At 45.4% G+C, this 22,293-nt stretch overlaps 1 protein-coding gene across 8 annotated transcripts in view; it reads right to left on the minus strand.

The window, feature by feature from the left end:
* The window catches only part of ITPR1 (inositol 1,4,5-trisphosphate receptor type 1), a 355,416-nt gene that overhangs the window by 162,599 nt on the left and 170,524 nt on the right, over positions 1-22,293 (minus strand). For 7 of the 8 annotated variants that reach the window (XM_086366623.1, XM_086366621.1, XM_086366622.1 and 4 more), the window contains 14 exons: positions 21,456-21,614; positions 18,632-18,804; positions 17,242-17,361; positions 15,859-16,053; positions 13,310-13,561; positions 12,515-12,656; positions 11,799-11,952; positions 9,748-9,935; positions 6,498-6,636; positions 5,776-5,830; positions 2,742-2,907; positions 2,458-2,628; positions 1,711-1,776; positions 419-556 (listed from right to left, as the gene is read on the minus strand). In XM_086366623.1, coding sequence (XP_086222749.1) covers positions 419-556; positions 1,711-1,776; positions 2,458-2,628; positions 2,742-2,907; positions 5,776-5,830; positions 6,498-6,636; positions 9,748-9,935; positions 11,799-11,952; positions 12,515-12,656; positions 13,310-13,561; positions 15,859-16,053; positions 17,242-17,361; positions 18,632-18,804; positions 21,456-21,614 — 2,118 coding nt within the window. The remainder of the gene's footprint in view (positions 1-418; positions 557-1,710; positions 1,777-2,457; positions 2,629-2,741; positions 2,908-5,775; positions 5,831-6,497; positions 6,637-9,747; positions 9,936-11,798; positions 11,953-12,514; positions 12,657-13,309; positions 13,562-15,858; positions 16,054-17,241; positions 17,362-18,631; positions 18,805-21,455; positions 21,615-22,293) is intronic. The other variant, XM_086366624.1, reaches the window with a different exon arrangement.

Below are 22,293 nucleotides of genomic sequence, written 5' to 3' on the forward strand. Positions count from 1 at the left end.
CCATGTCACAAGCTCTTCTAAAACACACTGGATTCAAAACAATAAACAGCTTTTACAACTCTTTAAAAAAAGGAAAACAAGTGTATGGTACAAGTCCACGTGCAGAGACAGCTCTGTCCACCAGACCTTTGTACTCAGACCAAGCTGCCTGGCAGGGAAGTAAGGAGAGAACAGACTCCTCCTTCTTTATAGAGTTCTAAAAGTGGAGGGAGGTTATGGGGGGCTTCACTGTATTTCTACCATGCTCTGTTTGTTTCACGTCAATTACCTAAGATTGCTTCACAGTGACAGTCATCACACATCAGCTTCATTTCTTCACCAACCGTTCCCAAGTGTGAAGGTTTTGGGAAAACCCAGGAACCCGCCCCCTAGGAGCAGCAGCCGTGGGGTCTGGCTGCAGGGAGGGGGCGATGCCCACCTTCTCGTAGGGGATCTGCAGCAGCTCCAGCACCACAGCGTGGGCACCCATGTTCCGGAGCAAGCGCTGTTGCTGCTTCCTGCTCTTCCGCACGGATGCGCTCTCTTGAACACAGAGTTTGCTGAGTCGGATCAAAATCTGGTAGGAAGAAAGGTCAAAGTTTCTCGTCAACTCACATCTCTGTTCTGAGGATCTAACCTGGAGCCTGGCCACTACAGTTCCTGATACCTCACTGTGTACATGGAATTTGCTAAGAGAATAGATCTTAAGCATTCTTATCTCCCCCTACCATCCTCCAAAAGTTACTTCTGTGAGTGATGGATGTGTTAATTAACTTGATTGTGGTAATGATTTCACTATGTATATATCAAATTATCACATTGTCAAGTATATTATAATTTTGTCACTTATACCTCAAAGTTTGAAAAAAAAAGTTGTAAGAAACAAAAATCAATCTCAGAAAAGTAGGAAGCATAGTTGGAAGAAAGATTGCCAGGGGGTGGTGTGGGCAGGAAGGTAAAAGGGATCACAGTCCATTAAGAACATAGTAAGAGGGAAAGTTCTCTAACTTGTAGGATCCTTACTGGTTGTATTGAACCAAATCCACATATGGCTAAGAACAAGTCTTCTAGATTAACGACTGGATTATGGCTCCATCAGCAAGTGGGATGCTTTCAGGTATCCTAAAATGGTATGGGGGCTTCCCTGTTGGTTCAGTGGTAAAGAATCTGCCTGTCAGTGCAGGAGACGCAGGTTCAGTCAGTCCCTGGTCCGGGAAGATCCCCTGGAGAAGGAAATGGCAATCCACCCCAGTGTTCTTGCCTGGCAAATTCCATGGACAGAGGAGCCTGGTGGGCTACAGTCCATGGGACTGCAAAAGAGCTGGACATGACTTAGCCACTAAACAACAACAACAACAAAGCTATGACTCAGCATCACTGCCAAAAACTTGGGAAGAATTTGTTCTGGGGTAAAAAACAAACAAAAACACACCAAGCTTCTAGCCTCTCAACTTTGAATCAACCTATGCAAAGATTTCTAAAGAACTAAGGTTCTCATTGGTGACACTATGTGTCAGCAATCAAGATAAATCATTGATAATTTTACCACTTCACTCTTCCTTCAACTGTAAACCTTCAGAAGTATAGGTGCTGGTGGCCCCCATACAAGGTGAGGAAACACACATGATGTGAACTGAGGCCTGACACTAAGACCTATGCACTTGACCTCAGAGGTCCCTTTCTCTCTGTTAAACTTCCCACCACGGGAAAGGCTCAGGGGAGGGCACATACCTCTTTGACCACCCTGTAGTTGTAGCTGCTGGTGCTCTCATGCTGCTGTGACTTGTTATTCCCCTCCTAGGAACCAAAACGAACGTGACTGGGGTGTGCACAACTCTTGGGTTCCTGTCCATTTGTTAGGGTTAGCTCACAATCTCGGAAGGAATAGGAATTTTGCAGTGTTTTCCGGCCATCATGGGGCTTCCCAGGTGGCACTAGTGGTAAAGAATCCTCCTACCAATTCAGGAGACACAAGAAACGTGGGTTTGATCCCTGGGTGGGGAAGATCTCCTGGAGGATGGCATGGCAACCCACTCCAGTATTCTTGCCTGGAGAATCCCATGGACAGAGAAGCCTGATGGGCAGCAGTCCATAAGGTTGCAAAGAGTCAGACACGACTGAGTGACTGAGCACTAGCACTAGCCAGCTGTCCTGCTAGGTTTATGCCCGAGTTAATCACTTGCTCACACTCAGCTCTCCATGATGGATGTTATTTCACTGACTGGGAAAGGATGGTGGACCAGGCATAGCTGGAGAACAGGTTCATTCTGGAAGGGGCACCTGGTGCCCAGGTGAGTCTGCGAGAGGCACCTGGTGCTGCACTTCCTAGGAGAATGGCTATCACCCGGATAACAAGCAGACCTCTTGAGATCCCAGCCCATCCTAGCATCTGCATTTTTACCTAAAACCAGAGGAGGACGTTCACTTGTTCTCAGGACCCACGCATCTCCTCCGGCAACCTAACTTGTGGTCACCCACCTCTGTCTTCTTATGCTCATTTTCTCCAGATGCGCCGTCCATGGCCTCGTCGGGGCCCTGCCCTTTGTACACCCAGAGCTCTGACTTCTCCACGATGGATCTCAACTGGTCCAGGTCTTGTTTTATCTGCTTGTAGTTATCGACATCTTGGCTGGTAACGAGCAGCTGAACCTGAACGAATGCAATTGACCAGTGGCACTCAGCACCCTCTCAGACAGATGACGACACCACCACCAATAACACAAGTACACACACATGTGTGCACACACGGCCACCCAAGCTACCTGTTTGAAGGCCTGGAGGACCTCCTGTCTCTGACTGAAGTGCCGAAAGAGGAGCTGCAGGGCCCCCGACACCAGGGGTGGGTAGTCGTGCATCGTCAAGTGGAGCAGGACTCGGAGGAAAGTTCTGCCGCCATGGTCATCCAGGTCCAGTGGGGTGTTCTCCTCACTGAGGGGAGAGGTCACGTGAGTCACAGACAGCCTCCACCTGCACCCATGGGCCCAGACACACCTCACTTCATGAGATCCCCAACTCTATGGCCGACCTCAGCAGACCTGGGTATTAAATAACTCCTTTAACAATACCATCTTGTTTCATCTTCAACTGTATTCTGAGGGGAAGGGACAGTTACGGTGTCACAGCTGCCCAGTGTTTAACCAAAGTCCCCACCTTCCCACAGTGACAGGCCTGGCTTTGCAAACACTCTCCCACCAGATGTTCTGCTGCTGGGGGTTTCAGAGCCGCACACAGCTGTGTTTCTCCCGAGTTACTAGTTTGTTTTTTATTTAAGATGCTAGTCCCAAGAAACCATCTGTGGTGGAGGGCCAGGTTTTTGAGGTCTGCTACTGCTAAGTCGCTTCAGTCGTGTCCAACTCTGTGTGACCCGAGACAGCAGCCCACCAGGCTCCCCTGTCCCTGGGATTCTCCAGGCAAGAACGCTGGAGTGGGTTGCCATTTCCTTCTCCAATGCATTAGAGTGAAAAGTGAAAGTGAAGTCACTCAGTCGCGTCTGACTCTTAGCGACCCCATGGACTGCAGCCTACCAGGCTCCTCTGTCCATGGAATTTTCCAGGCAAGGATACAGGAGTGGGTAGCTGTTCCCTTCTCTGGGGGGGGGGGGGGGGGGGGCGTTTAATTTCCCCAGGGATCGAACCTGCCTCGTGCATCTCCTGCATTGGCAGGCAAATTCTTTACCACTGCACCACCTGGAAAAAGGGAAAATCACTAGACTATTCAGGTATGGTAGTTTAGTCGCTAAGTCGTATTTGACTCTTGCGACCCCATGGACTGGGGCCCTCCAGGCTCCTCTGTCCATGGGATTCTCCAGGCAAGAATGCTGGAGTGGGTTGCTAGTTCCTTCTCCAGGGGATCTTCCCAACACAGGAATCAAACCCAGGTCTCCTGCATTGCAGGCAGATTCTTTACCGACTGAGCTATGAGGGAAGCCCATCTGCACCATCTGGGAAGCCCCCCCAGTGGCCATGAAAGTGCCCAAAGATTCACTTATCTCGTCTCAAACTGGCAGCAAGCAGTTTGGTCCCTCAGGCCCCACTTTGAGAAGTGTTGCCATGAGTCATCCCCACTCAGTGCTATTCTAGCTTCCTAGCTGGGGTTAATCAGTATATTATCAAGGCTTCTCCCAAGATCTACGCTACGCTGATTGTGTGCTACTTACACAACCAAAAATTTAATAAGCAAGTCCTGACGCTAACGGCAGGCCACCGTGAACCTGAGCACTGGCAGTCAGGTTCTGGGCCTGTATTGTGTTTACAATCAAATGAAGGTCAAATGCTGAGACCTTCATGGCTGCAGACCAGCAAGGGAGGCATAGATAGGACTTAGTACATAAATCCTGTGTTCATGCTATGCACTCTAGAAAGGTGTGAAGAAGCTTTCACAGCCCTTCCACACCAGGAAAGCAGTAGAGAGCCAAGACACCACCCAGCAGACTGAAGTGGCACCAGGCTAAACTCAAAACTCCCTGAGTTTCAGAACAGCAATCTCTTCCATAGAGTAAATAATGTTGCTGATTCAAACTTCACAGATTTTACATTAAGCACTAAGACAGTGAACATCAGTTCGCCCTCTCTGGTCTAAACACCCTTATGTAGGTTCCTCCCACATGGACACTGGGCTCAGCCAGGCGATCTGCTTGGACCAATAGGACATCAGCAACATGATGCAAGCGGAGGCTTGCTTGGTGCTTGTACACTGTTGGTCTGGCCTCTTGGGGCCTTTGCACATAGAGCCAGTTACCAAGCTATACAGAAGCCCAAAATATCCATGTGCAGAGAAAAAGAGAGAAGTCCCAGCCTTAAAGGTATCACCTCCAAGGAGCCAGAAATGCAAAGACAGCAACATGGATATGCCAACCCCAATCACTAGCTATGATGGTCGCATGACGGACCCAACAGTGATCAGCAGAAGAACCATCTAGCTGAGCCCCAGTCAACCACAGAGTCGTGAGAGACAATAAAATGACTGTTTTAATCCATTTTTCTTTAGCTGTCCTGGGTCTTTGTTATCATGTGTGAGCGTGGGCTCAGTAGATGTGACTCTCATGCTCCAGAGAGTGGACTTCAGTAGCTGCAGCACATGGGCTTAGATGCCCCGTGATATGTGGAATCTTCCCCGACCAAGTATCGAACCTGCATTCCCTGCACTGACAGAAGGATTCTTAACCACTGGACCACCAGGGAAGTCCTTAATCCATTAAGTTTTGGTTGTCAAAAGCAGTACATAACCAAAGCAAATGTGTATATACCAAGAGTTATACATACAGAGTGTTTATACCAAGTTTGCAGGTGTTTGAGCCTTACAGGGATTTGAGTCTCATAATGATGTTTTCAGTCAACAGTGAGCAATCTCATCTTTTTGGAAAGGGTTCACACAGTAATTTCAGGTTACAGACAATGAAAGAACTGCATGCCTGTTTTTATTCTTGTGGCTGCTTGGCTCCTAAAGAGCTTGGGGGTGACTGCGCCCAGTAGCACCCATGAGCATGCTTTCTGCACTCTGTTTTGAGCCCCCTCTTTCTTTCAACCCTATTTCCTCACCATTTAAAAAAGTCTTGTAATGTGTATACTTTGAGAAACCTCCTTCAGTTCTTTCTACTGTAGGCAGTAAACACATATATATGAAGCCAACTAAGATTACTCTGACCTGAGTTCTAGAAGTTATAAAGTGAGGGGGCAAAGAACCTAAACCCAAGGACTAAACCTTTCTGAGTCCAAGGAGAAGTCTTTGAGAGCTAATGGAGAGGAGCCTCCTCCATCTCAGAACCACCTACAAAACAGAAACTGAAAATATACTTTCCTTCCTCCGAAGATGCCCTCAGCTTGTTCTTCAATGTGTTCGAAGTCAAGAGCACCTGAAGAGTTAGAGAGAACAGAACTTTAGATGCAGGAAGTTATGGAAATGTGCTGCCTGTGAACTTCCCCCCCAAAGAGCCTTGCCTCTGCTCATGGATTAACCTCAAGTTTTCCAGCTTCTTTTACTGCAAAGCTCTGAAGCCAGGTCAACCTGGATCACACTGTCCACTGGCTCCAGGTTTCTCCTCAGTGCATGAACCCTGTGAGAGGCACTACCTCTTTTCAAGGAAGCTCAGACCTTGCTAGGTGGGTTTATTTCTACTACTATCTTTCTCTTATCCATCACCACTATATCCTGGGCAGGGAAAAACTTCTACTCAGAGTAAAAGTTGCTAGTGGACAGTCAATTTTCTTGGAGAATTTTGTTTTAGGGTGTTTTTTTTTTTCCCCGGTATTTCACACAACCATAACATTAGAATTCTCAGCTGTCTTATGACTAAGACACTCAAAGATGGAAGAAATAAGATCTACTTCAGAAGGAATCTGGGCTCTTGCAATTATTTGTTTGCCCCAAATGGGTAACTCCCAGGATGTCATTTTTACATATAGTCACCTTCAAATATATTCACATTTTATCCTTGTTCTAGAACGTACTCTCTGGACTTTCAGCTTTCAGTAGACCCGGGTCCAATTTTACGGCAGAAATCCCATCCTGGCATCACTCACCTGGCACATTACTTGGTCCTTCTTGGCTGCTGTTTCCGGAGGATGTTTCTGAAGTCTGGGAATTGCTTTCATCAAACTCCCGCTTAAATATACACAGGAGGCAGGAGATCCTATAATCCAACCTCACATTCAAAATAAACTAGAGATTCAATGGAAATGGAAACAGATTGGTTACATTAGCATACCACCTGGAACACCCCGCCAAACCGCTGCACTCTGGCTGGGCCTGGCATCTGCTGCGTCAATTACCTTAAACCCTAAGTGAGCCAAATATTTGGCTTAAGATTTCAACAGTCTTCAAAGACTTGCATGGGATACATCAATTTTGCCCGCAGCACCTTACGCTTCTAGTAAAAGCTTCAGCATCCCGGCAATTAATTTAATAATCAGAACAATAAATCACTCACTCCCCACTCCATCCTCTATAAAACATTAATTTCAGCAAGTATCGAATGCCGACGCTGAGCCTTAAGAAGGGCGAAGTTGGCTGCTTTTAAGTGAACTGACAGAGAAAAATGTGTTTTCAGTACGAGAATTAGCTTGGCTCTTTATTTTCTACGAATGACTGTTTCCTTTGATGTAGACGCAAACTCTTGGGCTCCCTCTTCTTTCACTCCCTGTGTTCCCTCCCCATCCGCTCCAACACAAGGATACTTTTTCCATGCTTGTGGCTGGAGCCAAAAAAGAAAGATCAGTCAACCAGTCGGAACTGTAAAAGGACCTTACCGACAGTCTCTTCTCTCTTTATCAAACTAACTGTCCATTCTGCATGGCTTCTCTTGCCCTCAGTCAGTCTCAGGACCTTCCTCGACAAGCACACATCTCATCAATGACTAAGCCCTGCTGGCTCTGCCTCTGCCACTCCTCATGGATCTCTCCCCTGCTGTATTTTACCCCGCTTACAGCCTCTCTCTCCCACCTCAGTCATTACACTACCAAATTTACCAGGTCTACCTCCCAATGGTATTTCTTCTTAGGTTAGCTCCCTGCTTGAAAACAGTCAAAGGCTCCCTCAGAATCAAGTCCTAACACTTCAGGCACCCAAAGTTTTCCAGAGTCTGCCTTTCCAACCTCATTTCTGATAACTTCCTTTCAGCACACGCCACACCCCTGCCCAAGGAGAAGGGCTTACTGACCTTGAGCAATGATGCTCTGGCTTAACCTGCTCCACCTGTCTGAGAACAGCACCTTGTTTCTTCGCAACACCTGTCCATGGCTAAAAGCTCAGATAAAATCTTACCTCCTCTTTAAAATCTCCTCAGGTCCTTACTGAATGGGATCACCAGACCCACCCTTATCTCAGAAGAACATTTTTCTCATGGCTTTATTTCCATGTACACACAGCTTCATCACACCTCCTTTTCCTATTAGACTTTAAACACCCTGGAGACAGAGCCCCTGTCCTAATTGTCTCTGCATTCCTCATACAGCCCCTCATCTAGCCAGGCAAAGTGCTTTGCATATGGTAGATCATTAAGTATTTGCTGAAAGAATCCATCAATTAAATGTTCTCAGATTATTACAGTAATCACTACAGTGAGTAGACCTCAAGATGTAACCAATTTTCACATCACATCAATTCTGATAAACACACATGATATCTACATACTTGGGACCTGTAAGCCATGGCCTGAAATCCTTGAAATCTTTCTCTACTTTTGCTCAGACATAAATTCAATGATTTTCCTGTACTTAAATCATTCTTTATTGGCTTCAGTAATTATTTTGAGGAGTACCACTGTTGCTTTCAAACCATCAGTTAACTGTGATTTTAGAATTTTTAAAAATCCTTCCATCTGTAAACATGCCTATTTCTCTCCTCCATCTCAACTCCTCATCTCCTCCATCCTTTCTGGAGTTGAGATCAGGCAGTGTGAAATAAAAGAGAAAACTGACTACAGCATTCTTTTCATTAAGGAGCAGCTAATTTTGTTAATGAATTTAAAACTCCCAGGGAGCAGAAAGAAGAAAACATAATTTGTTGGAAGGCTGGAAGGTTCTCATAGGAAGCAGAGGGCTCCCATCCCCACTTCCTTAGGCCAGGACTTTGCTTCTACAATTATCCTCTCTCCTCTTTTTCAGTAAGTCCCCCCTCTCAACGTGATCACTTCCTTTCTGCATACAATCTTGCTGATATCCCTTAACTTAAATATGACCAACAATCACCTTTCAGCCCCCGCCCCGACTTTTCTCTGTGCATCTTTACAGCAAATCCACTCAAAACAATTTTCTGCCCTGACTCCCCACTTCATCTTCTCCCGTTCCTTCTTGACCTTGACCTGTTCCCAGACTTGCCAACTGTGCTTCCACCTCGGGTCTCTGCATTTATTGCTCCATCTGAGTCTCAGAGACTCTTTCCCTAAATATGAGTTCCCTCACTGCTCTCTGAATGGGAAGACCTTCTCTGATAATCTCATCAAAACATGTACCCCCAAGGGCCTCCAAACAGTCTTGACTCTCTTTTATATTTTAACATCCTTGGTATATACATTGTTACATGCCTATGTGTTTGTGTGTGCTAAATTGCTTCAGTCGTGTCTGAGTCTTTGTGACCGTTTGGACTATAACCCGCCAGGTGTCTCTGTCCATGGGATTCTCCAGGCAAGAATACCGGAGTGAGTTGCCATGCCCTCCTCCAGGGGATCTTCTGGACCCAGGGATCAAACCCACATCTCTTTTGTCTCCTGCTTCGGCAGGCAAGGATTCTTTACCACTAGTGCAGCCTGGGAAGCCCTTATAAGCTTATGCCCCCTATCAAAATGTAAGCAGGAATGATTTTGTTCATTGCTGGATTTTCAGTGCTTAAAAGTACTTGGCATGGAATCAGTATCAATAAGTATTCATTGAATATATGAATGGTTGAGGGAGGGAGAAAGGGAAGGCTTGAGGGAGGAGTTACAAACTTTATGGAACTTTGAACTGAGTTATGAACAAAAAGCAGGGATCTCAGCTATGGACAGAGTGTGAGTGAATTCTAAGCAAACGAAAAGTATGGCTGACAACAGAGAGCAATGATAAGGGAAAGCGAGGGTAACTGCTGACAGTCTGGCATGGCTGGCAGGACAGGGCATGTTGGGGATGGACAGGAGATGACAAGCAGTAAGAGGGCTGGTTCAGAAATGGCACCCGAGGCTAAGAATCTACCTCCACTCTCTTCCCTAAAGCCTGGGGCTCCATCAAAGCAGGGCCACTGCACACAGATGCTCCCCTGTGAAGCACACTCCTGCCCCTACTTCTGGCCCATGATTACCTGGAGTATTTCAATGATCTTCAGCTTGGTGTCCATCACCATGATGTCCTCCTTCTCCGGCTCGGCCTGCTTCACGTTGCCCTCAGGGGCGGTGGCCGTGGGTGTCATGGGCAGGAAGCCTCCTCCCCGGAGCACCACCTGGGTCATCAGCTCTCCGACCCCATGGATGGACCGCATCACGTTACTGCCTAGGAAGGGCCAGGACAGACCCCGGTCACGACAGACCCCTGGAGCACACTCTGGGGCACACCTGGCCAGGGGCAGAGGCTCTTCAGGACAAGTCATTTCACACGTCTCTGTCCCAATACATTCTATGACCCTGGGAACCTGATAGGTTAATACCTATCAAAAATGTAGGGCTTACTATGGAAGACAGTATGGAGATGTCTTACAAAACTAGGAATAAAACCACCATATGACCCAGCAATCCCACTCCTAGGCATATACCCTGAGGAAACCAAAATTGAAAAAGACACATGTACCCCAATGTTCACTGTAGCACTATTTATAGCTAGGACATGGAAGCAACCTAGATGTCCATTGACAGATGAATGGATAAAGAAGCTGTGGTACATATACACAATGGAATATTACTCAGCCATAAAAATGAATGCATTTGAGTCAGTTTTAAAGAGGTGGACGAACCTAGAGCCCATTATACAGAGTGCAGTAACTCAAAAAGAGAAATATAAATATCATATACTGACACATATGTATGCAATCTAGAACGATGGTCCTGATGAATTTATTTGCAGGGTAGCAATGGAGAAACAGACATAGAGAACAGACTTATGGACACGGGGACAGGGAGGAGGAGGTGAGATGTATGGAGAGAGTAACATGGAAACTTACACTACCATATGTAAAATAGATAGCCAATAGGAATTGGCTGTATGACTCAGGGAACTGAAACAGGGGCTCTGTGACAATCTAGAAGGGTGGGATGGGGAGGGAGATGGGAGGGATGTTTGGGAGGGAAGGGACATGGGTGTACCTATGGCTGATTCTTATTGATGTTTGACATAAAACCACAAAATTCTATAAAGCAATTATCCTTCAATAAAAAAACAAAGTGGCAAAAAAAAATTCAGGGTTTAAGGAAGTAGGTGAAAGAGCGTGGGCTTTGAAATTGCCCAAAGGAGCAATTTTATGGGTTAAATAACCTGCCCAATTGTATGGCCACCCACTGCATGCCTGCTGTGGGTGTTAACAAGACACACATCTGGTGCTGTGTTAATACAGGAGTTAACAAGACACACATCCGGTGCTGTACCAACAGCCACCTGATCTCGAGGGCACTGTGCCACCTGTGAGGGTCAGTTTATTCAACTATAAAAGGAGAAAACCCAGCTCAACTGACAGGGTCACGTGGCAAATGACTGCGCACAGGCCCTAACAGGCAGTAGAATGCAAGTAAACGCACTTTTTCTATTCCAGCTGAAGAGACTAGTTGAACAATAATCCACACGAGTACCCAGTATGTGTCTATTACGACACTAAAACAGAGGAGAACAACAAACACATCAAGGCAGATTTTCCTACTCACAAATTGGAAACAGGATACCCAGACACAGTCTGGATTTCATTTACTCACATACTAACGTAAGCACAGAACATCATGGCACATCAAGAGCAGTGAATAAGCATTCCAGCTGTGAGGCGACTTTCAAATGGTGCAGTGGAATGTGCAACTTCATTTATAAATGTAAAAAATACAGCACAGTGTTAACAACCATTGACTCTGAGTCACGGGTCCTTGGTGTCCACTCTACTATTCTTTCCACTTGTGTTTGTATCTGAAAACGTTCGTAATGAAGAGTCAAGAAGAAGAGGACGAAGAAAGGATGTGACACCATGTGGTAATGCAACAGCATGTGGTAAGCATGACAGAGGCAGGAGGAGGCGCAAGCGTGCCCCCACGTGTGGGCACCGTCAGAGCCCCCACCTCACGTGGGCACCGTCAGAGCCCCCACCTCACGTGGGCACCGTCAGAGCCCCCACCTCACGTGGGCACCGTCAGAGCCCCCACCTCAGCTCCACGTTGCTCTCACCTTTATTCTCCTCTCCCTTCGCCATCTTGCTGATGGGGAAGATTGTGGTCACGTGCACACAGTCCAATATGGCCAGGAGGATTTTGGTTAATCGGAGAAGGTCAGAGAAGTTGTAGAAACCAAAGTAGATGAGATTCCTAGCTAGGTTGACAACCTATTGTATTTAAAAGAGGGGGGGGGGAGATGGATTAATTAAACAGTATCCTTCGGTTCCATTTCAGGTGGACTATTTTACAAATGACTGATCGTGACCTTCTTTACCGTAAGAGAAGTCATTTAATTTACTTGCAGTTTCTGATCAAATTTAATTTAGTTTCATAAGGAGAAAAAATAAGAAATGAAAATGTGCAGAGCTGCTGATGTGTTCTGATGACTGGTGAATAAAAAACCAACCTCATCACTGGGTCTGTGTAGCTTCCCAAAGATAATAGAGGGCAAGCCAAGGTATATCCAACAAGGACACAGATAACATTGCAATGCTTGGAAATCTAACCCCTAAAAAGGCAAAGTGGTTCCAAGGAGAAATATTCAACTCAAAGGTGATAAGAATTTCTGTCCCTCAAACGATTCACCTACGACAGATCCTAAGCACAGTCTGGTTTCTTTCCTGTCACTTTTAATACAACGTACAGAGCATACATAATGTTCTATCATTTTACATGATTTAGTTCACCATGTTTCTTACAAAACATACAGATCACTTCACCATGAGTTACCTCAAATGTAAGCTTATTTTTCTCCTTATCAGAGAAAGGGAACCTCTGACACACCACATCTCTTAAATATTCCTCCACAAATTCCATGGTCTGAGCGAACCTCTCCTTAATTTCATCTTTGGAGGTTCCACTACTATCGTAGCTAAAAGGAAAGGAGAAAGAAAAGGCAATCAAAGGTCAGGTTCCTCCCAGTGAGGCCTTCCCTGTTTGCTTAGCCCCTAGAGCCAGAACCACCCACCCCAACACTTTCCACCCTCTTGCCCCTATTTACTTTCCCTGCTCAGCAGCCACCACTAACGTATATATTTAGTCTTTTATCTTAGTTATTGCCTGTCTTTCCCCACTACTGTAAACATAGTTTTCTTTTTTTTTTCTTTTTTGGCCACATCACACAGCATGTGGGATCCTAGTTGCCCGACCAGGAATTAAACTCGCGCCCCCAGCGTTGGAAGTGCAGAGGCTTAGCCATCGAACCACTAAGTCCAGAATAGTTTTCTTGTTTGTTCCCAGATTCTTTAAGCCTGGCAGGCAGGAGACACTTAAGTATTTGCTGAATAAAACAGACAAACAAGGTATAAAAGGGCAATCATACCATCTTTTACCTTCTTGAAGGAACAAATAATGCTTGCTACGCTTAATTACATTTTCATTAAAAAAAAAAAAAAAGCCTTTCTTCTCTGATTGAACTAGACTTAACCTGACCATAAGTCCTTTGTCTTCTGCTACACAGAACACTGCAGCTAAGAGATTTGAAAGCAACACAAGGTCTTAACAGGGCGAAGGAGCCAGGCTCACTCATCAATGGCGATCTCGGAGGGGATCTCAGACCAGAGGCGGGCGTATTTCACGGGGGTGACCTGCTCCTGGGGGTCTCGGTCCACGTGCATGTGGAGCATGAGACGGCAGAAAGATGCCCGCAGGTCGTAGGGCAGGTTCTCGTCGGACATGCAGCGGAGAATGAGATCCACGTCCAGTTGGCCCGAGATCTCGTTGATGGCAAGGTACTGGCGGTCCAGGCACATCCTCGCAAAGAGGTTCAGCTGGTACCTGAGAAAAGGAAAGTTGCACAGAGCTCACACTTCCAGAAACACACAGCGGGAGAGTCAGAGGAGGGGCCCAGATCTCATAGGAGTGGTGTATGGCCGTGTGAACTTGTACATCAACACTCTTCACCTGCTCGTGTACACTTAAGTCTGGCTTCTGTATCCGGCAGAAAAAGGAACAGCTCAAGCCATGCCAACAGTCACACGTCTATCCCATGTGGGAGTACCTATGTGGCTAGTTGATTCCATTTTGCCCTTATTTTATAAAATGGGGGAGAAAAAAATGAAAAATCATTTTCATTAGGGTGAAAACGATTATCTATTTCCTTAGTTATGCCTTTTAAAAAATATTTATTTAGCTGTGCCTGGTCTTAGTTGGGGCACAAAGGATTCTCAGTCTTCACTGTGGCATGCAAACTCTTAGTTGTGGCATGTGAGATCTAGTTCCCTAACCGGGGATCGAACCTGGGCCCCCAGCATTGGGAGCTCAGAGTCTTAGCCACTGGACCAGCAGGGAAGCCCTACTTCAGTTTGGCTTTTATACAGCACATTAAAGACCACAAAGGAAATGGTAAAGGTTTTAGACCTTCACTGAGTCTACTTAGAAATTTTGTGACACTTTCGAGGTCTTATCTCATACAGCTCTGCTCTTTGGCTTCACACACATGTGACAAACATCGTGGAAAAAGTAGGGGACTCCTCAAAATGTCTTAACGTTTCCTCCTCACCCAATTACATGTGATCTCTGTGAAGTTCCAAACTTGGTCTATTACATGCTCATAACATCAACAAAAATTAGAGTGTCATAATATTCAGAGAGTGCAAAGACAAAGAGAAACAAAAGTGCTCATTTACAACTGGTGAGAGTGTGCACCAAAACATCCAATCTAGGATTGCTTGCTTAATCAGTTTAAAATATGCCTATGCCCCAATCTCATAATTTCCTGGTATGGAATGGAAATTCCTACACACACGCACCAATCTGAACAATGATGTTTCCTGACACGAAAAACTAAATTGTGGCACACAATGAATTCAAAGAGAAAAGAAAATGTTGGCATAGTAATAAATGAATAACATTCAGCAGTCAATATTAAAGAAATGGACCTACCACCATTAGCATGAATCCATTTCAGATTCAATACTGAATAAAAAGGGCAGATTTCAGAGAAAAACTCAGAGTATGGAACCATTTATATAAAATTTCAAGGCTCATTAAAATACTATGTGTTATTTATGAATGCACAGAAATGTAAAATATGAACATACATAGAGTGTGGAAGGTCACCCACCATCTGCGTGAATGGAGAGAACAAAATACAGGAGGGTCACAAAGGGCATTGGAACTGCAAAGTTGAGTTTTTATTAGAAAATGCTGCTAGCACTTCTCCAACCATCTCCTGTTTTCTTTTCTTTTTCAAGTGTTTACTGGTTCCCTTCCCTTGAGGTGGCAGAGTCAACAGGTCTTACAGCTGGGACCAAGGAAACACCAGGATGGGGGTGGAAACCAGTCAACACGGCAGGTTCTCGCTGTCCGAGGAAGGAGTTGTGGATACAGAGGGTGAAGATGAGAACGACCCTATGGTGCTGGAGTGGAGCTGAAAGTCGTGATGTGAACTCAGGGTTTTTATTACATTCATATACATTAATACAGAAACAAATGTGTGTGTGTGTGCAGATAGAGACATCAACAGATGTGTGCATACACATGCACATTTCTTAGCTCTGCCTGTAACAGTTCTAAGAGGTTGGCACATTGTCTCCGTTTTGCAGGTAAAGGAACTGGGACATAGAGGTGGATAACTGGACCAAAGTCAAAAAGTTAATATCATTGCTATATTTAGAATGGATAGCCAACAAGGACCTACTGTATAGCACATGGAACTCTGCTCAATGCTATGTGGCAGCCTGGATGGGAGGGGAGTTTGGGAGAGAATGGGTACATGTACGGCTGCGTCCCTGACAGTGATACAACTCTCATATTATTAATCAGCTATACTCTAGCATAAAATGAAAAATTTTTTTAAAAGTCAGTATGTAGAGAGGTGACCCCACAGCCTGACTCGTATCTACCACAAACTACATCCATGTGCTACCCCGTGCAGAGACCAACAACTGTGAGACGGGGCTGATGCAACCAAGCAGCTTCCTTGTGACCAAGCCACGCCCAGGTAGCACTGCCCTACTATGTAAGCACTGCTGACAGCTCACACTCTACAAACTCCTGAAATACACATTTGTCTTTCTGCTGGACACATCATGAGAGGACATCACAGGGCGCCCGTGCACAGGCCCGCGCACCTGTAGTAGCCAAGGACGTCGCGGTCTTCCTTCTGGCCCTCCTTGGCATCCTGCGCCAGCTCCCGGACACTCTTACTGCGAACCTCCTTGTTGCTGTCCCTCCAGAAGAGCCATACTTCTTCCTCATCCTCGCCTGCCTCCAGAGCGTTCTCTCCAGTAGAAACGCCTTCAAATTCAAAACGGGAGAGCACCAACCTGAAAACATAGGAGGAGACGGGAAAACTCATTATGTCTGAAATCCTTGCTTGTCGCTGATTAACTATATTTGTGCGTTGAACTCCAGCTGTGCTTTCAGCACACACACACACACACACACAGAAAGCCACTTCGTTTCTCCCTTTGGCAGAACCATAGGAGAGGCAAACATCGACTTCATACACTTTAGCTCAGGTGTGCCCCACTAGGGAGGCTGTGTCTCCCCAGGGGATGCTTGGCAACATCCGGAGACGTCTTTGGCTGTCCCAACTAAATGGGAGAGGTACTGTTGGCAACCGGTACACATACACAGAAGACTGCTGCACTTCCTGCGAGGCACAGGACAGCACCCACAGCACAGAACTGCTTGGCCCCAAATGTCAAAGGCCAAGGTTGAGAAAGTCAGCATTCAGCCCAAGCTCAAAATTAAGTTATGCATGAGACCCCTCCCCCCCAAAAAATCACAAGTTTAGGGCATAAGTTAGTGTTTTTAAAAAACATTTCTTTTTTAACATTGGTATGTTACTGGCAGTATATGCTCCCCTGTTACAAATGAATCAACTACTACTTTCCAAACTTCTGTAGACCAATGAACACTTTTTGAATAGTGGTAATTTCACAAGCTCTTCCCTGCTGCTGCTGCTAAGTCGCTTCAGTCGTGTCCGACTCTGTGCGACCCCATAGATGGCAGCCCACCAGGCTCCCCCGTCCCTGGGATTCTCCAGGCAAGAACACTGGAGTGGGTGGCCATTTCCTTCTCCAATGCATGCAAGTGAAACGTGAAAGTGAAGTCACTCAGTCATGTCTGACTCTTAGCAACCCCTGTCTTAATATTGACAATGAATTACCTTCTTTAAAATTTAAACCTGATGATCCTAACTGGAGAACTTTCAAGTCTTAAAATGAAATTAAGGGTGTGTAAGATGCTCCCCAGTAGCCCACATCACTTTCAACTCAGTAAGCAAAGTGAGTGACATCACCATACAGAGGAGGCCACCACAGCAAAAGCAAATCCAGTAACTCCCCTAATCAAGATGCTGGCGTGAAGATAATCAAAGGCCAGACAACCTGACTTCAGAAGCGAAGGGGCTGGGTTTAACTCCCCATGGCACAGACAATCACTGAGGCACACGCTCTCCATCTAATTCCCATTCTCACCTTTATAGTCACTCCCCGACCCCCACTCACTTGGTCTCAATGAGGATGTCAGCATTGGTTGGATTCAGCACGGCTTTACATATCAGTTCTTGAGTCACCGGAATGGATTTGTTCATGGACACGCAGAGGTCAGAGAGGTAATCTAAGAACCTGTGGGGAAACAGAAACCAAACCAAATGCTTTTTGTAGCCAGAGTAAGGGTTAGGTCTTGGGGACGTGGCTCTCCCTCCAAAGGGTAGACCCAAGCTACCTTTACCACAAGTCAGAGAGGCTTTGGGTTTCAGTGTCTGTGTGCATGGTATCACCAGTTACCCAGACATGGGAGGGAGGGAAGAGAAAGGAGGGAGGGAGAGAGCAGAGGGAGGCAAGGAAGGAGGGAAAAAGAAAGAAAGAAAGAAAAGCACAAGAAGGATAGGTGTGCCTGCTATAAGGAAGAGGCGATGAGGTAAAAATGAACAGAAGAACCCATCAAGTAAGATCACCTAAGGAAGACGTGGTGATGATGCTAGGTACTCAGAGTGGGGAGAGGTCTGATGCTTGGGGCCTAAATCAGAATCCTGGTTCTGGTTCTTCTCCACTACATTCTAATATGTACTGTTATTTGGGGGAAATTATTTAACCTAACCATGTTTCAGTTTTCTCATCAATAAAAATGGATAACCTTTAACCCCAGAGGGCTCTTCTGAAGATTAAATGAAGTAATTCATGTGAAGTGCTTACTCAGTTCAGTCCCTGGCACACGAGAGGATCCATAAGATGTTAGCTGTTTTTAATAGGTGGGAGGAGTCAGTTTCATAATAACACCTTCAGCTCTCTAGCATCAGTGTTTCTAATATCCACATTGTAAACTAGTTCCCACGTCCCCTGACACGGGGTGGATCTTAATTAAAAGGAGAAGAAAAGAGAGAAGAAAGTGTACAAGGAGGGTGGGATCTGTAAGAATGCAATAGAATCGATAGAATTCACTATTGTAAATACAAACACTCAGGTGATAACTACGTGTGCAAAAGACTTATTGATACTTGGGGAAGTTCTGACTGGTCATAATAGGGTGCTACAAAGTGAATGAGGGGTCGATAGCTGTCACTTACATATAAGTGCCAGGCACTTCACATGTATTTATCTTCATTTAATTTTCATAACAACTAATCTAGTAGATGAGATTAAAGCTCAAGGTCACCAGCGGGTAAACTCTGGAGCCAGGATTCTACCCTGGTCCCATTTCCATACCATGCTCTTTCCATGACTCAAAGTGCCTCTCAAGACCTGCTCAATCAAGACATGGGGCCTAGCAGGCCCAAACAAAGGACATCTAGTTAAAAACAAAAACAAAAACAAAAAAGACCACCATGACCAGCTCAGAGCCTGCATCATAAACACAGAGGCACCTTCTGCCGATCAACCCCACCCTCCGCCTCACCTGGGCTCCCTGTTCTTCCGCACCAGGCTGACGAAGGTGTCAATCTCTGCCGCGGTGATGTGTTTTTCCAGGAGTTTCCGATTATTGTGCAGAAGGGCGGTGATAGTGTCTTCGGCCAGCACGTCATAGCCAATCTGCTTCTGCATGAAGCCGAACTGCTTGGCTATGTACTCCTTCAAAGGGAGGAGAGAGAGGTAAGCAGGGAGGACAGCGTGGTGAGGTGCAGAGCAAGGGAAGGCGCAGCAGCCGCCGAGGACAGCTACTCCCTTTGAGGAAAATCAGAGGGGAGCATCCTTCCCCAACTTCCTAACCCAGGGTGACAGCCGCAAACTCTCTCACATCCTTTAGTTTACTAAACCTGCCACACAGGTATCACTAAGTAACATTTCCTGTATTTACACATGGGCATTTTATTAAGTCCACAGTATTAATTTTAATGTGGTGACTTATTTTTCTAAAGGTCAAGATTGTTTTCCAGCTCTGATTTTATTACTCATTCAAGAGGATTAAACTGTGCCTCACTGCCCTGTGTTGCTGAATAAACATGGTGAAGTCTACCTGGATATTTTGAACAATGTTATCACTCCATTGTATTTTCCTTATCTGGGATGAAAATTAAAGTCAGTGGGTAATTAGAAATATGTGAAGAAGTGAAGTGAAAGTCACTCAGTTGAGTCGAACTCTTTGTGACTCCTTGGACTACACAGTCCATGGAATTTTCCAGGCCAGAATACTAGAGTGGGTAGCCGTTCCCTTCTCCAGGGGATCTTCCCAATTCAGGGATTGAACCCAGGTCTCCCACATTGCAGGAAGATTTTTTACCAGCTGAACCACCAGGGAAGCCCAGGAATATATAAACCAGTCAATTGCATTCACAGAACATATGAAAACATCTCTGACTTCTCTTTTGGGATCAGACATGATGTCCCATTGAAATATTTCAGGACGCCAGGAAGCCTCTTATAAATACTTTGTTGTTATTCAAAGATATTTTCCCTGTCCAAGACAGACTGCTTGCTCAAAGTTCAAAAGGCCCTTGAAACTTGGTTTCATTTTAATTCATTAATTTCAAAATCTTAAAAGTGACTAAGGACTAACAGAGTGGACTTGGGCCACTTTTCAGCCCTCACTCAGTAAGGATGCGTGTCTGAGAATTCATCAGCCCCCAGGGATATGTCAGTAGTACTGCCAAAAGGCACAGGGTCCGTAACCAACCAAGCCAAGACACCCACAGCAACAGCAACAAGGAGGACTGGTCTAGTCCTCTGATGTACAAGCAAAAGGTCCCGGCACACATTATAGACTCTGACACATCCTCATGGGAAGAGAATAAAATCTCTTTAGCACAAGTATGGTGTAAATATGGTACTCACACACAAGAGGTGGGTTTAAACTGACCATAGTGCCCAATGGCAACCTATGCTCATGAATGAACATAGCATCACCAGTGTGTGATGCTTTATATCTAAACAGTAGCAAAGGCAAAGTGAATGATTTAGAAATACGGGGTTGGCCAAAAGCTTGTTTGGGTTTTTCATAACATCTTGTGGAGAACTCAAACTTTTTGGCCAGCCTAATACTTGCTAATAAAGTTGTATCTAATATCTCAGAGCACTGCTTAGGACGATTTAGCACCGTATGACGACACTCAAAAAGCTTTCACTACAGAGAACAGTTTAAATTTAAAGGCCAGATATAGCGGCGGTCAAAGCTTAAAAACAAAACCTTTGGTAACACACAGCAGGGACTGGAGTCCGTATTGTAAGAGGCACCGCCGTACGCTTACAGTACTTTATGGAACGCAGGTTTCTTGAACTCAGCAGTACCTACTGACTTCTTGGACTGGATAAGTCTTTGCTGGGGGTAGGGGGACTGGGCTGGGCTCACCCAGATGTTAAATAGCATCCGTGGCCTCCAACCACTTCATGCCAGTAGCATTCCCAAGCTGTGACACTCAATTGCATCTCCAGACATTTCCACACGTCCTCCCGGCCCAGGGCGGGGTGGGGGTGAGTGGTGAAATTGCTCCCAGTTAACAACCACTGACATAGTGATTCCTCAGCATCTCCAGTTGTCTGGAACCATCACAGAGGTTTAAATATTTAATTCGTAGAGAGACTATATTGTTTGTGTTTGTGTGTTTACTTGTCATGACAATAGATGATAACTTAGAATGTCTAAAACATGAGCCAGAACCAAAACAAAGAGGAAGTTACCAGCAGAGATGGAGAGAATGGATGGGGCAGGAAGAAAAGATTTCACTACATTTCCAATAAATAAAGGGTGCAGGGAACCACTGCACCCTTACACCTTCCAGAAATGTGCCATAAGAAATACTGTACATGTACACACCACTATATTTAAGATGGATAACCAACAAGGACCTACTGTATAGCACAGGGAATTCTGCTCAATGTTATGTGACAGCCTGGATGGGAGGGGAGTTTGGGGGAGAATGTATATATGTCATGTACGGCTGAGTCCCTTTGCTACCCACCTGAAACTATCCCTACATTGTTAATTAGCTATAATCCAATATAAAATGAAAAGTTTTAAAAAATACTGTACTTGTAATATCAACATATAAAAAAGAATCTCATTCCAAGGATGCTGTAGAAGGAGAATTTTGATGTATCCTTCTCAACTCACTCATGCATCTTCCCAGGCTTGCAAAAATATCTGTTTCCTTTTGAAGAGCAAATTGAACAATGAACTAGTCTCTAGCCACTAAATAAATATATACACGTGACACTTAAAACTCATTGAGGAAAGTGAACTCGAGGGAGGAAGCTGTCTGGCACTTCCCAGGGTCCTCAGAGCTCACCTGGTTCTTCCTGTAGTCCTGCTGGGAATGTCTCAGGACCCGGTAGCAAAGGCGGCAGATGTGTCGGAAGGGTGCGTGCCGCTGGTCTCCCAGCTCCTCCAGACGCAGCATTGGGCCGTCACCACAGTCTGTGAATGGGGCCTGTAATAGCTTGAAGATCTGTTTGTGAAAAGAATGAAAACTGCCATCACCTACTGTTTTAACGGCTAAGCCTCCCTGTGAAAAGAAGAGAACCTCAAGGGTGGGCGGACTACACAGGAAAGTCTATCTAAATGATCAGGAACCTGAAATCTGTGTTCATTCCATCAACTGGGACAGGGTCCTCGGCGAACTCAGTCTTCCTAAACATAACTGGTCCTCAAATACTTGAAAATGTGGTGTTCCCAGCAGTGCCTGGGAGCACAGACTCTGGAATCAGTAGATTCTAGGTCAAAATTACACTTCTTTATTACTTTTCTACAGGTATACATCGTGGTCAAGGTAACCTTCAGTTTTCCCAGCAGTAATATGTAGAGAATAATACCTAGCTCACAGGGTGTGATAATGATGAAAGTAGATAGTCAGGTCATGAGTACAGTGCTCACCACAAGTGCTGAATAAAGGCTCCTCCACTGAATCACAGTTTCGGACCCTATAGGAATCACTATTGCATAAAACAGCATGAGCATTAAGCCAGAGGTCTAACTTGGAAGTCATCACATCAAACAGCAAGGCATAATTCATTTCAAGACTTGAAACTCTTGTTGAAACAGGATGCAGTATTAATGACTTTAGTTCAACCACAGTTTAAAAGGAGAAAGAAACCTCAAACCCAAGTTCCTACGGATAACTCTAGGAC

This window comes from Bos grunniens, chromosome 22 (assembly GCF_055505025.1).
Source record: "Bos grunniens cultivar Pamir isolate PY7600 chromosome 22, Bosgru_T2T1.0, whole genome shotgun sequence".
In the NCBI taxonomy this organism is placed as follows: Eukaryota; Metazoa; Chordata; class Mammalia; order Artiodactyla; family Bovidae; genus Bos; species Bos grunniens.